Source organism: Pongo abelii, chromosome 7 (genome assembly GCF_028885655.2).
Source record: "Pongo abelii isolate AG06213 chromosome 7, NHGRI_mPonAbe1-v2.0_pri, whole genome shotgun sequence".
Taxonomy (NCBI): domain Eukaryota; kingdom Metazoa; phylum Chordata; class Mammalia; order Primates; family Hominidae; genus Pongo; species Pongo abelii.
Genome location: NC_071992.2, coordinates 3,106,757 through 3,121,063, shown reverse-complemented (window position 1 = coordinate 3,121,063; position 14,307 = coordinate 3,106,757). Strand labels below are relative to the sequence as shown.

Sequence of the window (14,307 nt, the reverse complement as noted above, 5' to 3'; positions counted from 1 at the left end):
AAGCCTAGGGAAAACTCTTTGTTACCTACCAGGCTTTGTATAAAGGCGCTGGCTCTTTCAGCTTTTAATATTTAACTGAAACACTCCGTACCAGGCTTTATATAAAGGCACTGGCTCTTTCAGCTTTTAATATTTAATGGAAACACTCCATTAGTACGGAAACAGTTGTTAGGGAGGCCTGCGTTAGGGAGACTGGCCTGCCTCAGAAGTACATGCTGTTATCTTTGCATGATGACATGAGCCCTTAAAGATGCATTTCTCACAGCCTGTCCCCATCTTTAAGTGGCAGATGTCTAAATCAACGCAACATGAGCGTTATTCTCTAAATTTCCTCAGTTGTCGCAGACAGTTACAGGGAGCATTCTGCAGACAAAATTTTCCAACTTTTACTCACGCTGAAGGTTCCCACGCCCCGCTCCACGCCTCAGGAAGCACACGGGATAACCTAGTTCTCTTCTCTTTCAAGTCACAAGTCAATTTGTTTAAAACAAACGGAGAGCGATCTTAGCTGTCATTCTCTAAACAACTCATCATTTAAAAAGGAACAGGATGTAGGACCCTAGATGTCTTTTACCAAATCCTTAATCACGGAAGCACTTAATTATCATCTTTCTTTAAGTACTTTTCTACTATTTGATTGATTCGATTGTGCTCAAGCGGGGGCCCATCTCCCAATAAATTCTTCAGAAAAATTATATTAGCTATTAGTCTGTCTTCTTCAAATGTCATAAACACACTTTTAGAAATTGTGCTTTGAAACTTATCACCATCCCAGCACTTTGGGAGGCCAAGGCAGGAGGATCACCTGAGGTCAGGAGTTTGAGACCAGCCTGGCCAACATGGTGAAACCCTGTCTCTACTAAAAATACAAAAATTAGCCAGATGTGGTGGCAGGCGTCTGTAATCCCAGCTGCTCTGGAGGCTGGGACTGGAGAATCGCTTGAACCCCAGATGTGGAGGTTGCAGTGAGCTGAGATCATGTCATTTTAGGGAAACAAGGAGAGTGCATTGTTCTTTGAAAGTCAGCATTGGTCGGGCGTGGTGGCTCATGCCTGTAATCCCAGTACTTTGGGAGGCTGAGGGGAGCGGATCACAAGGTCAGGAGATCGAGACCATCCTGGCTAACACAGTGAAAACCCATCTCTACTAAAAATACAAAAAAAATTAGCCAGGCGTGGTGGCAGGTGCCTATAGTCCCAGCTACTCCAGAGGCTGAGGCAGGAGAATGGCGTGAACCCGGGAGGTGGAGCTTGCAGGGAGCTGAGATCATGCCACTGCACTCCAGCCTGGGCGTCAGAGCTGGACTCCGTCTCAAAAAAAAAAAAAAAAAAAAAAAAAGTCAGCCTTATATGGAGATATTACTGTGCTAGACACTCATCTTAATGTAGAAAAACCTGAGTAAGAGACATCACAGGAGTGGCTTTTCTCCTGTTAAGGAAAGAGAAGCATTTCAAAAAGTGAAGAGAATTAATAACAAAGGTTTGGAAACACAAAGGAGGGTGTGGCGCCGAGGAGAAAGGAGGAGATGGCTTCCTACTGCCTGCTCTCAGGGTGTTTTGGGGGAAGAGGTAGTAAATTAAATCAGGCTGGAAACCTAAACTAGGACCTGACTTCAGAGGTCTTCAACATCATGTTTCTTCATCCTGTGGACCATGGGGGATCCTTCAATAGTTTTTAGAATATTCATTTCTTTAGAAAAAAAAAACACCATACATTTTCAGTGAACATTAAGGAGATTCAATGACCTTCTGATAATGACCATTCGAAAGCAGCAGATGGAGGCGACATAAAAACCACCGCTGCCCAGCTCCGGCTTCCTTCTGTGTGTGCTGGATAATAGCAGGCGTCACAAGGGCCCTGGGGCAGCCTTTTCCCTAGTTCACAGAGGGCTCACCTTCTCCAATTCTGTCATACCTGTAGGTGCTTTTAAGAATAATCTTAGTTACTCATAAATCCCAATTTATGCTGTTAATCCTAGAGTACTAATCCTCATCTCCTATTACTTTTGCTGAAGGCCTGAGATGCATTGAATAAGATGCTTTGGGTTTTAAGCCTCACATTTTATTTTTCTTTAAAAACAATCTGGGGCACTAACGTTGCGCAGAAGGATCATAGCTCAAAGCGCAGGTGATGTCTGAGAGAGGCAAGCTTTCGCGTGTGTTTTTGACAGGTGCTCTAGGCAGGTGCTCCCCTATGGTGAGAGGTTTCCCAGATTCCCAAGTGGAGACACAGTTGTTTTCTAATGTGTGATTGCTGCTAAGAAATAAATGTCTCAGCTATAGGACCACACTGCAGTCCCTTTAAGCCCTCCCACTCCAAGTGGGTATTGCTCCAAGCAATAGTTTATAACACTGAGCAGAAGCAGTGGTTCCATATGAAAGAGCAGAAGAAACACAAGAAAACAAACCACTTTCGCTCATGGGCAAACACATCCAAATGCCTCTTAGGCAGAGCACGGTGGAGGCTGAGGTGGAAGGATTGCTTGAGCCCAGGAGTTGGAGACCAGCCTGGGCAACATGGCAAAACACCATCTCTAAAATAAAAATACAAAAATTAGCCAGGAGGGGTGGCGTGCGCCTGTAGTCCCAGCTACTCAAGCGGCTGACGTGGGAGGATTGCTTGAGCCTGGGAGGTCAAAGCTGCAGTGAGCCGTGATCCTGCCACTGCACTCCAGCCTGGCTTGGGTGACAGAGTGAGACCCTGTCTCAAACAAACAAACAAATTAAAAAACAAAACCAAACCTCAAAATACCAAAAAAACCCAAATGAATTTTGAAAACAATATGTATGACTGAAAAAAGTATTGCTAAGTATTGTAAGAAAAATGATACAAATGATAAATGATACAAATGAAAAATGGTACAAATGCTCTACAAATTATCTCCTATCTCTTTAGGTCGGAGAGAATTGTAGAAACTGAGAGTCCTCTGTAAACTAGTGGGAATTATATAACAAGTTGCTTATATTTTCATTTTGTCTTCCCTAAGAAACAAAATCAGCATTTCAATTATGAAGGGAATAAGAATGGCTATGCTTAAAATGCTGCTTCTGGGTTAGATCACTGCACTGCTGTCAAACCCCAGGAAGTGCGAAGAGGTTTTCAGATGGATTTTAGCAACTCAGTAAAGGTTTCTTACTTCCAGATGGCCTGAAGTTCCAATGTCATCTGATAACTATAGCTGCAGTTATAAAATCTCAGTCCTCATAAAAATACAGGGTAGAGAGATTGGCTAACTATTTTTCAAGTGTAATCCCACAAACTGAAACGCCCTCTGGTAGCATTTTTGTGTTAGTATAAGGTCAGACTAGAGAAAGGATGAATAGACCCAAAGTCAGGTGAGTAAGTTTGTTGCACCTGCCGGCTGCTCCACCACAGAGAGAAGAGGCAGCCCTGAGCTTACAAAATGAGGGGTTTATATAGGGGAGAGGGACCCTGGAGTTGTTTGTTGGTTAACTTTGCCATATAGTATCTTGTGACATTTATGGCAGCAGCTAGATGAAGGAACTTACAGGAGGGTGTAGGTAAAGTTTGTTTATGCTCCCCACGACCTCCCTCTGTGTGGTCTGGATGGTTTGTAATTGGGGTTTGCTTATTGTAGTAACGTCTGATGAGTGAAGTCTGCTGGCTTCACTGCAGCGCTTGGATAAGGCTTAGAAATGTAAAGAGGCTTGGGGGAAGGGTGAACGGCATAGAGAAGAGTTGCAGGGCATTAAGGGGAGAGGTGGGCAGTACAGAGGGGCTTGCGGGGAGTGTCGGCAGTACCAAGAAACTTTTTGGGGCGGTTTGTCCCTAACAGTTATGAAAAGGTAGGCATGTGGTGTAATCATCCCTAGTCCTTACAACAGTTTCTGCCCACGTAGCACTTTAGATTAAAAAAAAAATTGCATATATTGGCTCTAATTAGAACCCTGAGGGGAAGCTATTATTACTCTGTGCTTACATGTCAGAGCCAAGAAAAGCCCTGGTTGTTATTGCAAAGTCAAGGCAGGTGTGTGGAGCTTCTAAAACTTGAGGTCCTAGTCTGCACAGATGTACACAGGCACGAACCCTAATTTCATTATTTTTTCTTTCTTAAAATATCACATTAACTTTGAATGGGCAGCGTGTATTTTACAAAGTGATACGGTCCCCATCACAGAAGAAAATTAGACCTTTAACTCAGTTGTTTCAATCTGTGTGTTCTGATTAGGATTATTTTAGTTTATATTATTGCCATTAATTTATCATTGTAAATATTTTTAAAATCTCACCTAAAATACATGTTATTTAAAGAGTTCTATGAAATGTTTTATGATCGGTGGTCTTATGTCTAAACATTTTCTATATTTTAAAATATATCTTAATTAGAATGCTAAGATAAATGGAAGAAAATAGGAAATAAATTTCTTTTCAAAAGGCAGTTACTTGAATAAAAACACATATCATAAGCTTCGCTCATCTGTTTGACAAGTTTCTATCTTGAAATGTATGTATAAATAGCACACATTTAACTAATTAAAAGTTGATAACTCAATAAATAAATTTAACAAAAGTTCTTTTTCATTAAGGAAAAGGTGATTAACTATAGAATTCTCAACACCTACAAGTAATTTTGATATACCTTTTTTATTTATGAACCATTACCAATAATAGAAAAAAATTTCCCTTAATAGTTTTATACACAAACTGTTTCTGGAAGATAATTTAGTGATGAGAGAAATTACTAATTAGGAGACTAGTGTTTTGCGTGTCCAGATTTCTGCAGATTATTTTTATGTTGATTAAACTGGAAGTAGTTGAATAATAATTTTTTAAAAAGCAAGAGGAGAAAAGATACGATATATCCATAGTATCTTCATGATACATTTACAATTAATTCATCCCTTAGGAATCAGGGCTCCTGCTGAGGTGTCCCATATGGGATTGAGACCAGGTCTCTAATTCTTCCTCTTCCCAGGGTCCCGAGCAATCACATCGAACGTTTAAATATTACTATGCTAAGTACAGTAGTTCCCCCCCACCCCCGATCCGAGGTTTCCCTTCCTGCAATTTCAGTTACCTGTGATCAAGCACAGTCTGAAAATATTAAATGAAAAAATCCAGAAATAACAACACATTTAAAATTTTGCACTGTTCTGAATAGCCTGATGAAATCTGTCATCATCCCCGGGCTATGTCTCACCCAGGACATGAATCCCAGCTTTGTCCAGCATATCCATTGCCCTGTATGATGTGATTGCACCAGAAACGACATAGGATTCTGGACCATCTGCAGCATCAGGCATCACTAGGGCTCTTGGAATGTATCCCCAGGGATAAGGGGGGGCTACTGTATATTTAAAGCCAAAATAAATATGAGTTTTCTTTTCTTATTGCATAACATTTCACCATATTTCTGTAATACTCTTTTGAAATGGTGAGGTTCTTCTTTGTAGTAGAGTTAGGAAATCTTGCATTGTATGATGAAATCCATGATGCACCTGCCCCAAATTAAGGTGTGTGGGAGATGCAGGGGCCGAAGGAGTGTGCAGGCTGAGTGGAGAGAACTGCAAAGAGAAAGATGCACAATTCTCATGATTATTCAGTGTTACCCTCCCTCTGTGTTTGCATCCGGTATTAAATTTGGCCAGAGCTCAATAAGATTGCTTTTTCCTTTCATTGGCTTGTTTATACAGGGATAGAAACTATCCTATTGAAGTTGGAATCATTTTATTAAAGCAAACTTTTGCTGGTACTTTTCTCTCCAGCACAATGCCCAGCAAATGAAGTCCGGACTGGATCATCGGGAGTCATTCTCAGCCCAGGGTATCCGGGTAATTATTTTAACTCCCAGACTTGCTCTTGGAGTATTAAAGTGGAACCAAACTACAACATTACCATCTTTGTGGACACATTTCAAAGTGAAAAGCAATTTGATGCACTGGAAGTGTTTGATGGTAAGTGTCTTTAATCTTTGTATACCAGTGACCTTGGCATCATTGATGAAAACACTTTTACAATGTTTTAGTAACATAAAGACTTGAATATATTCTTGAGTTAACTTATGTTTTCCCAAAGCAAACAAAAAATAAACTAGTTTGGGGTTGTGCATTCTCAAGAGATGAAGCAGTCTGTAAAACATTACCATATGATTGTTGTACTGTATTAGTCTATTTTCTTGCTGCTGATAAAGACATACCCAAGACTAGGAAGAAAAAGAGATTTAATGGACTTACAGTTCTGCATGGCTGGGGAGACCTCACAATCATGGAGGAAGGCAAGGAGGAGCAAGTCACATTTTACATGGATGGTGGCAGGCATGAGAGAGACAGAGAGAGAAAGAGTGGGCGCACGCACGTGAGAGAGAACTTGTGCAGGGAAAAATCCCATTTTTAAAACCATCAGATTTTGTGGGACTTACTCACTATCAGGAGAACAGCATGGGAAAGACCCACCCACATAATTCAATTACCTTCCACCAGATTTGTCCCACGATATGTGGGAATTGTGGGAGTTACAATTCAAGAAGAGATTTGGGAGGGGACACAGCCAAACCATACGATTGTTAACACTGTCACTTTTCAAACAGTTAGAATGCTTAGGAATATACCCTGAAAATATACCAAATTTTCTTTAACCATTATTTGATTTTTTAACACGGTTATTTAGAGAAGATGATCTCAATAACTCTTTCTCTCTCTCCTATATGTAATATCAATTCACAAGATATTTTAGGAAACTTAGGCCTAGAGGTATTTTTGTCATCTAAATAATTATTTTACTAGAAATATGTAAAAATCATGGCTCACAGAGATTTCTAGATGATAAATGCTACAGGAGTTTTTCAAGTGTGATTCTTTGAAATAGTGAAATATGGTTAACTGAACGCATGCAATACTGTTTTCAACAATAGTCTTATGATTTTTTTGCCATTTCAGTGAAAATTTTAACAGTGATATGATTAAAAGTAATATGTGGTTGAATCGTCAATTTGAAATGAAGGAATGTTAATATTTCTCTTTGTGTGAAACTGTCATAGCCCCGAAAATTAGACCAGATACAATTATGGCTGTACATAATAACAGGGTTTTCACATATTTTGAAAGATTTGTCATTGAGTTCAGATAAATAACAATCAATTCAGTGAAAAAAATATTCTAACGGATTTGATGTGTGTTTGTATTCATTTTACTGAGTTGGTGAATCAAATTGCTTGTATGGATAGACATCACTGAATCAATTAATGTATTTTCAAAAATGAATTAATAAACTGGAAATTAAACTCACATTTTTATATATAGAAACAGGACTGGAGAGCAATATTTTCATTTTCAGAGCATGGCTTTTTAAATGTGTATATTAAAACAAACATACATTATTTACAACTTTTTCTTTAATCTGTAGAGTAGAGAGAAGTAACTCATTAGGCAAGTATAAAAATGGGGTTTCTCTTATTGTGGAAGAAGAGAGGTAAACTCTACTTGAGGCCTATTGGGTATTCTACAAAAATTAAAATGTAGAGCATCCAGCCTCACAGGCTGTATGTCTGTGTTTCTGTTTGTGTATATGTAGACATATATATCCCTACAAAGGACATAAAAGTATATTTAAATAATTATTTTGAACTTATGCATGTTCTTTTGTTTCACAGTAGTTGAATCGAAATATACTGGCCATGCTTTTAAGTCTCTTACTTTCAGGAGCTAAATATTTATCAATAATTTATGCACTCATGGCTTGCAATTTGATCTCCTACAAATTTGGACAGATAGCCATTATAAACAACAGGCAAAATATATTAGAGGCAATAGCATAATACTTGCTGTCAAAATTATCAGAGATCAGTGACTAGGGTTGTCTGGTCTTAAAGTTTTTTCTACAAAGTGAAAGGTCAGAGTTTTATATGAATATGTTTTTAAGCGATGACATTTTTGTTGCAGTAAATGTCATGTTCGTATCTCTCTGTCTCTCTCTGTCTTTTTTTTTTTTTGTAAGACAGGCTCTTTTATAGTTCATAGGTTGACCAAAAAACATGTTGAATATATTGATTTTAAACTTTATTATCTCAAGAGTATGTTACTCTCTATGGCTTAAGTAGTGGATACCCCATAATACTTTTTAAAACACAGTGTTTTAATCATTATGAAACTCAATTGAGAAGACTGTCAAAATTAAAATTACAGTGTACACTGGTGGAATACTTAGTTTCCATTTTGGTAACAGAAATGGATACCTTCCTTTACTGCTGTGCTGGTTTTCTGCACATGCCAATTTGAATGTGTGCTTTTAAAGACTAGTCCTTCTAGAAAGTTAGTTACATTTTAGACGAAGAGAACAGATAGAACATAATGAGGGTTCAGATGCTGGATTAAGAATACCTAAAACTGCCAGGCTTGGTGGTTCACGCCTGTAATCCTAGCACTTTAGGAGACCGAGGTGAATGGATCACCTGAGGTCAGGAGTTCAAGACCAGCCTGGCCAATATGGTGAAACCCTGTCTCTGCTAAAAAATACAAAAGTTAGCTGGGCACGGTGGCAGGTACCTGTAATCCCAGCGACTCAGGAGGCTGAGGCAAGAGAATCATTTGAGCCTGGGAGGCAAAGGTTGCAGAGAGCCGAGATTGTACCATTGCACTCCAGCCTGGGAGACAGAGCAAAACTCTGTCTCAAAAAAAAAAAAAAAAAACCCCTAAAACTTTACTCTTGAGTTCTGTCATTAAAAATGACATTTCAAAATATAAATTCAGGTTAATTAATTTCCCAGTGGCATTTTATCTCAGAATATACATTATCCTTTTAAATACCAACAAGCAAACCAACATACCAAACACGCTTTGTCTTTGATTGTGAAATACCAGCCACTCTTTTGCAGGGCATCTCCCAGGAAATTTAGCCATGACATTTTTCATAGTGACAACTATTAATATCATTTCTTCTCATCCTCCTCTCTGACCAAAGTCAGCGTTGCCCGATTATTTAATATGCTAGTTTTGAGTTGTAGTTTTTTGTTTGTTTGTTTCATATTTCTTTCCTAGGGCTGCCATGACAAAGTGCCATAAATTGAGTGCCTTCAACAGATTTTTTTTTTTTTTTTTGAGACAGAATTTTGCTCTTGTTGCCTAGGCTGGAGTGCAATGGCACAACCTCAGCTCACTGCAACCTCCACCTCCTGGGTTCAAGCAATTTTCCTGCCTCAACCTCCTGAGTAGCTGGGATTACAGGTGTCTGCCACCATGCCCAGCTAATTTTTTGTATTTTTAGTAAAGATGGGGTTTCACCGTATTGGCCAGGCTGGTCTCAAACTTCTGACCTCAGGTGATCCACTCGCCTCTATCTCCCAAAGTGCTGGGATTACAGGTGTGAGCCACCACGCCTAGCCTCAACAGAAATTTATGTTCTCACAATTCTGGATGCTGAACCTTTAAGTGGAAGGGGTCAGCAGGGCGGGACTCTCCTCCAAGCCTCCCTCCCAGGCTTGGAGATGTGGCCCCCGCTCAGGGTGTGCCTGTGTCTTAGTCTCCTTTTCTTAGAAAGACATCAGTTATATTAGATCAGGACCCACCCATACTACCTTGTTTAACCTTAGTTATGTCTTTAGGGACCCTCCCTCTCTCTCTTTAAAGTCACATTTCCAAGTCCTGAGGGTTAGGGCTTCATAGGACTTCAATGTGTAAATTTCAGGGGGACCCAGTCTAGTCCATAACAGTCTTACTTGAAAAAAGTCATGAGAACTGCTCCAACTGGGAGTTACACAGTGAGTGGAGTGTGGTTTCTCTGTATCTTTGCACAAATAAAATTTTATGTATAACAACAAAGACAGGTGTCACTTTACTTCATAGCGTTTGTATTATGAACAACAATGAGGGCTGCATTCTCCCAGTCCATAATGTGTTCCCTAGGAGTGAACTGTGAAATGCAAAACACCATGAACACTTTTAAGACTATGAGATAATGCTGAGCTCATTAACAGAGTAGCATCATTGGCAAGCCCCATTGCCATGAAGCAATTTCTCCTGATAAATGGCTTTGGGTTATGGTGATGAGGGCAATGCCGGGTGACCCTCCACTGTGCTTTCTTTTCTTACCTATACATTCAGTGTTAACTTTGTTGTTTTTAAACAATTTCAAATACCATAGACAGGTGAAAAATGAAAAAACTAGATATGAATTTCAGGGCTTTTTCAAATTTACTTTAGGCCCTCATCTTATAAAGAAGCAATGTGTACAGGTAAATTCAGAAGCTTCACCCATATCCAATTCCACTTGTGCCTCTCCTAGAGGAAGTTAATATTCTGAAGTTGGAGTTGCGTGGGTCATGGTTATGCATGTTTTATAATTATTTATCTGTCATCTACATATACACATTTTATATATTGCATTTTTTTATTTTTTATATAGTTGTTATCCTATTATATTTATCTCTAAATATATATTTTTAGTAATAATCTGTTATATTAAGAATTACTTATGTGGATATGTGTATTTCTAGTTTGTTAATTTTAATGCTGTATGAATCTAATTCTTTTTCGTGGAATCTTCAATTCTTTTTTTAAAACTCCAAATTACTAGTTTGATCTAAAATTTACCATGAGAAATAGTGTTAGAATACACATGTTCACTATATAAATAATACTTGCGCACATGTGCTAGGGTTCATAGAAATATAATTAAACCTTCAATTTTACTGGATATTACCAAATAGCCCTGCAAAGTGATTCTACTACTTTACACTTCCACTAGTATTACATGAAAGTTTCTGTCTTCCTGTATAAGTACAATATTGTAAATACTAACAATACATATTACTTTCATTTTTTTCAATTACTGCTGTTTTATAGGTAAAGCTTATTTAAATATGACGCCATTAATAGCATATGCACCTGAAATTCTTTTTGTACATTATTGTCTTATTTTTTTCAGAAAATATATCTGTCACTATAGCCATTTCGAATTTGTTGTCCACTTTTGTAATAATTATATCTGTGTATTGCACACGTAGACTCCAGTGTAATCAAAAGCTAAACCTAGTATGCATTTTGTAGGTGCTCACTCATCTCTGAATGTTTTTGTTTTTCTGTTTCACTTAGGTTCTTCTGGGCAAAGTCCTCTGCTAGTAGTCTTAAGTGGGAATCATACTGAGCAATCAAATTTTACAAGCAGGAGTAATCAGTTATATCTCCGCTGGTCCACTGACCATGCCACCAGTAAAAAAGGATTCAAGATTCGCTACGCAGGTAAGTAAATGAGGTTTAGATTTTATATGAAAGTATTTTAAAACAGGTGATTTTCATTGAATAAAACAATTTAAGTAGAAATTTACAATATAATCCTAATTCTTAAAGATTAATAATTAACTACAATAGAAATATATGATGGGGAATTATTCTGAATGATTCCTCTAAACTACATTAGGAAATTTGTTGCTTAATATTTAGAATTTTATTGTTAAAATTACAAACTGCTGAAATTCATATTATAGAAAGCAAAGACATTTTCCAAAAGATAAACTAATATAATCAAAATTAATTTTAAAATATGTTTAAATGGTAAGGAAACAAATAGGAAAAGATAATTGTATTTCTATTAATTGCATAAGTGATAATCTGTTACTATTAATAGTTATGTTTTTGTATCTATCTGCAGGTCTCTTTATGTATGATTCACACCACATATATGTGTATATATATATATTTGTACAAATAAGCATATACATAATATATGTTTAATATATATATTTCCTTATCAAAATATAAATTATTTTGCTCTTTCTCTATATACTTTAATCATTCTCTGCCAGCAGTGATTTATATTAACTAAATCAATTAGTAACAAATTGATCAAATCAGTCAATATATTTATTAGACATTAAATCCTATATACAATCATCAATAGGATCTGACCACACTATTCTTTAAACTTTCCTACAGAAGCAGTAGGCAGACTCTTAATTCCTGAGCACATTTCAATTACTAAGCAGAAAATCTAAACTTTTCTCAAAATCTCACTCAGCAATACCCTTGACAACTTTCAAGTTATGTTTTCCCATGAAAGATGCTCATTGTGTATGGGAAGTGAACGATACATGCTGACGGAGGATTGTTTATTACTGTGTTGGTATTTTACATCTTTAGGGACTAGGAGCGTCCAAAGAGAAAAACAGGAAACAGTCTTAAAACAGCGTTGTAAGAATAAGGTTTCAGCTCACTCTGGTTGGTAGACATACAAAATGGTAAAAAGCATCAAGATTTTGAAAGGCCCTTGATGTGAGGATGACAGGCAAGAAATTCAGACATTCTTCCTCTGGAAGGTTTAATAAAATATACTCAGACCTTTGCTACAAAGACATCGATGCAATGATGTGATTTGCATTCAGCAAACTCCTTGTTCCAAAAAATAGATAGCCAGACTCTTAAAGGTGTTTGAATTTTTCCAATGTGCAAACATGGTCAGCACAGAGAAAATCATGATGAACATAATTTATCTTGTTTTACCTGCAAAGAAATTCTTAGTAGCCTGGTGATATGATTATACCTTCAATTGTGAGAACAATGATCTCTATGTCTTTCAAAAGGTATTTTCATTTGTTGTCATACCACAAGAAGAGCCTCATTGTTAAACTGTATTGGGAGAAGAAGACTACACAATTTTATGTTGTTTAAGTGGAGAGAGAAAGAGAGAAAGAGAGGCAGATAGACCCATATGTGTCATATGTGAATGTAAAATATTCTTTATCTATCTATCTCACAGCTTTTTACTTAGAATTGATGACTCAGTGATCTCTGCTAGGTCAGCATCAGTAATTTTTGAGCATTGATTAAATGAAAATGTCCCTAAAATATTAAGATGTGGCCAAGGGAACTCTAGCCCATAATATGGTCACATGACCACACATTGCATCCCCAACATGTATTTGCCCTATGCACGTAACTCTTGATCATTCAGGCATAAAAGCAATATAATGAATCACCATAATTGAAATCTGAGTTAAAAAAGACAAAGAAATTCCTGTCGAACAGTGGTTCTGGACAATTCCATAAACTGTGCTAAGTGCAGGCTGAATTAGCAATGTCCTTTCAGTACTATGAGAAGCAAATGAAAGCTTCCATACTGGGCGGGTCAAAAGTACAGACTGGTTTGGCATTCACAACAAAATTCCAGAATATCCACCTGTCCCAGTCTTCTCTTACCTGGGTACCCATTAGACTTTTCATTCTATATCCCAGCTTTTCCAAGGCTGCACCCCCAGAGTGGAAGGACTGGGCCCTGCTCCTCTGAATTCCTCTTCCCGCAGCCAGGAGTTGGGCTGGCAGGCCCCCTGCTCCAGTCTCTCTTTGTATTCTATGCTGTGGTTTCCCCTTTGGGGCCCTTCATGTCCTATTCTAAGTGAGTTAGGAAAGAAGAGGTATTCTGAGGGCCTGGCGATAGAAGAAACACAGTAAAAGAAAATGGAGCCTTATTGGAATCCATTTAGAGTTAGATGCTCATCCTGCAAATTCTATCTCTTAACAAATGGAGCTGGGTCATAAAGCACAGGTGACACCCAACGAGCCTCATGGTCTCACTTCCTGCAAACTTTATTTAACTTATCTATGACTTTGGAGAGGAATCTACAGTCCAATTGTTCCTTCTATTTTTTATTAACTTTTTTTTTTTTTTTTTTTTTACTAGCACAGTGATTCCAAGCCATTGGTATTCAGGGTGCCTGATTGTACTCATACTTTGTCTAAACTAAGTATTTTGGTTCATTCAAAACTTAGAAGAATTTGGTCTAGAAATAACTGGAGGTAGAAAATGGTGTGGCCAATGGAGCTGTGAATCAAGAGATTCTTATGATAGTGGATTTTCACTGAAGAAAAATCAGCCCATAAAAAAAGGAAATGGTACTTCAGAGGCTCACCCAGCTGAGAATATTCTCTGAGGACGCTTCTCGTAGGAACATGGTTGACAGCTGAGGCCAGACACATAGATGTTGCTTCTGGGCACCACTATGATAGAAAACCTTCAGAAAGTTTCTTCTGAATGTATTTCCAAGGAAAGGAGCAATGTTAAGCATTCAGACCTGCATGTGTGTGCTTTTATATGGAAGCCCCAGAGGGAAGTGGAAGATCTAAAATTCTTTAAAAAGAAACTGAGAGTTCCCAGTTCTTGACGACCTTCTCTGTTGTATTGTTTAAATTCATCTGAAGTGAGTTCCTAGGATTTTGTGTAGTAGTGACCTCTCCTTGTGTGGATGAAGCAAGTTTCTTTGTCTAAATGTGTAAATAAGATGCAGAGACTTTTAGCCATAGAAATGTGACATTCTGTGTGAGTAAAACTATTATTTTAACAAATGCCCGTCTCTAGTTTTAA

At 37.8% G+C, this 14,307-nt stretch overlaps 1 protein-coding gene across 1 annotated transcript in view; it reads left to right on the top strand.

Moving 5' to 3' along the window:
• Nucleotides 1-14,307, top strand: part of CSMD1 (CUB and Sushi multiple domains 1) — a 2,063,616-nt gene that overhangs the window by 1,903,876 nt on the left and 145,433 nt on the right. Inside the window, exons 47-48 of the mRNA XM_024251429.3 lie at nt 5,727-5,915; nt 11,046-11,192. Coding sequence (XP_024107197.3) covers nt 5,727-5,915; nt 11,046-11,192 — 336 coding nt within the window. The remainder of the gene's footprint in view (nt 1-5,726; nt 5,916-11,045; nt 11,193-14,307) is intronic.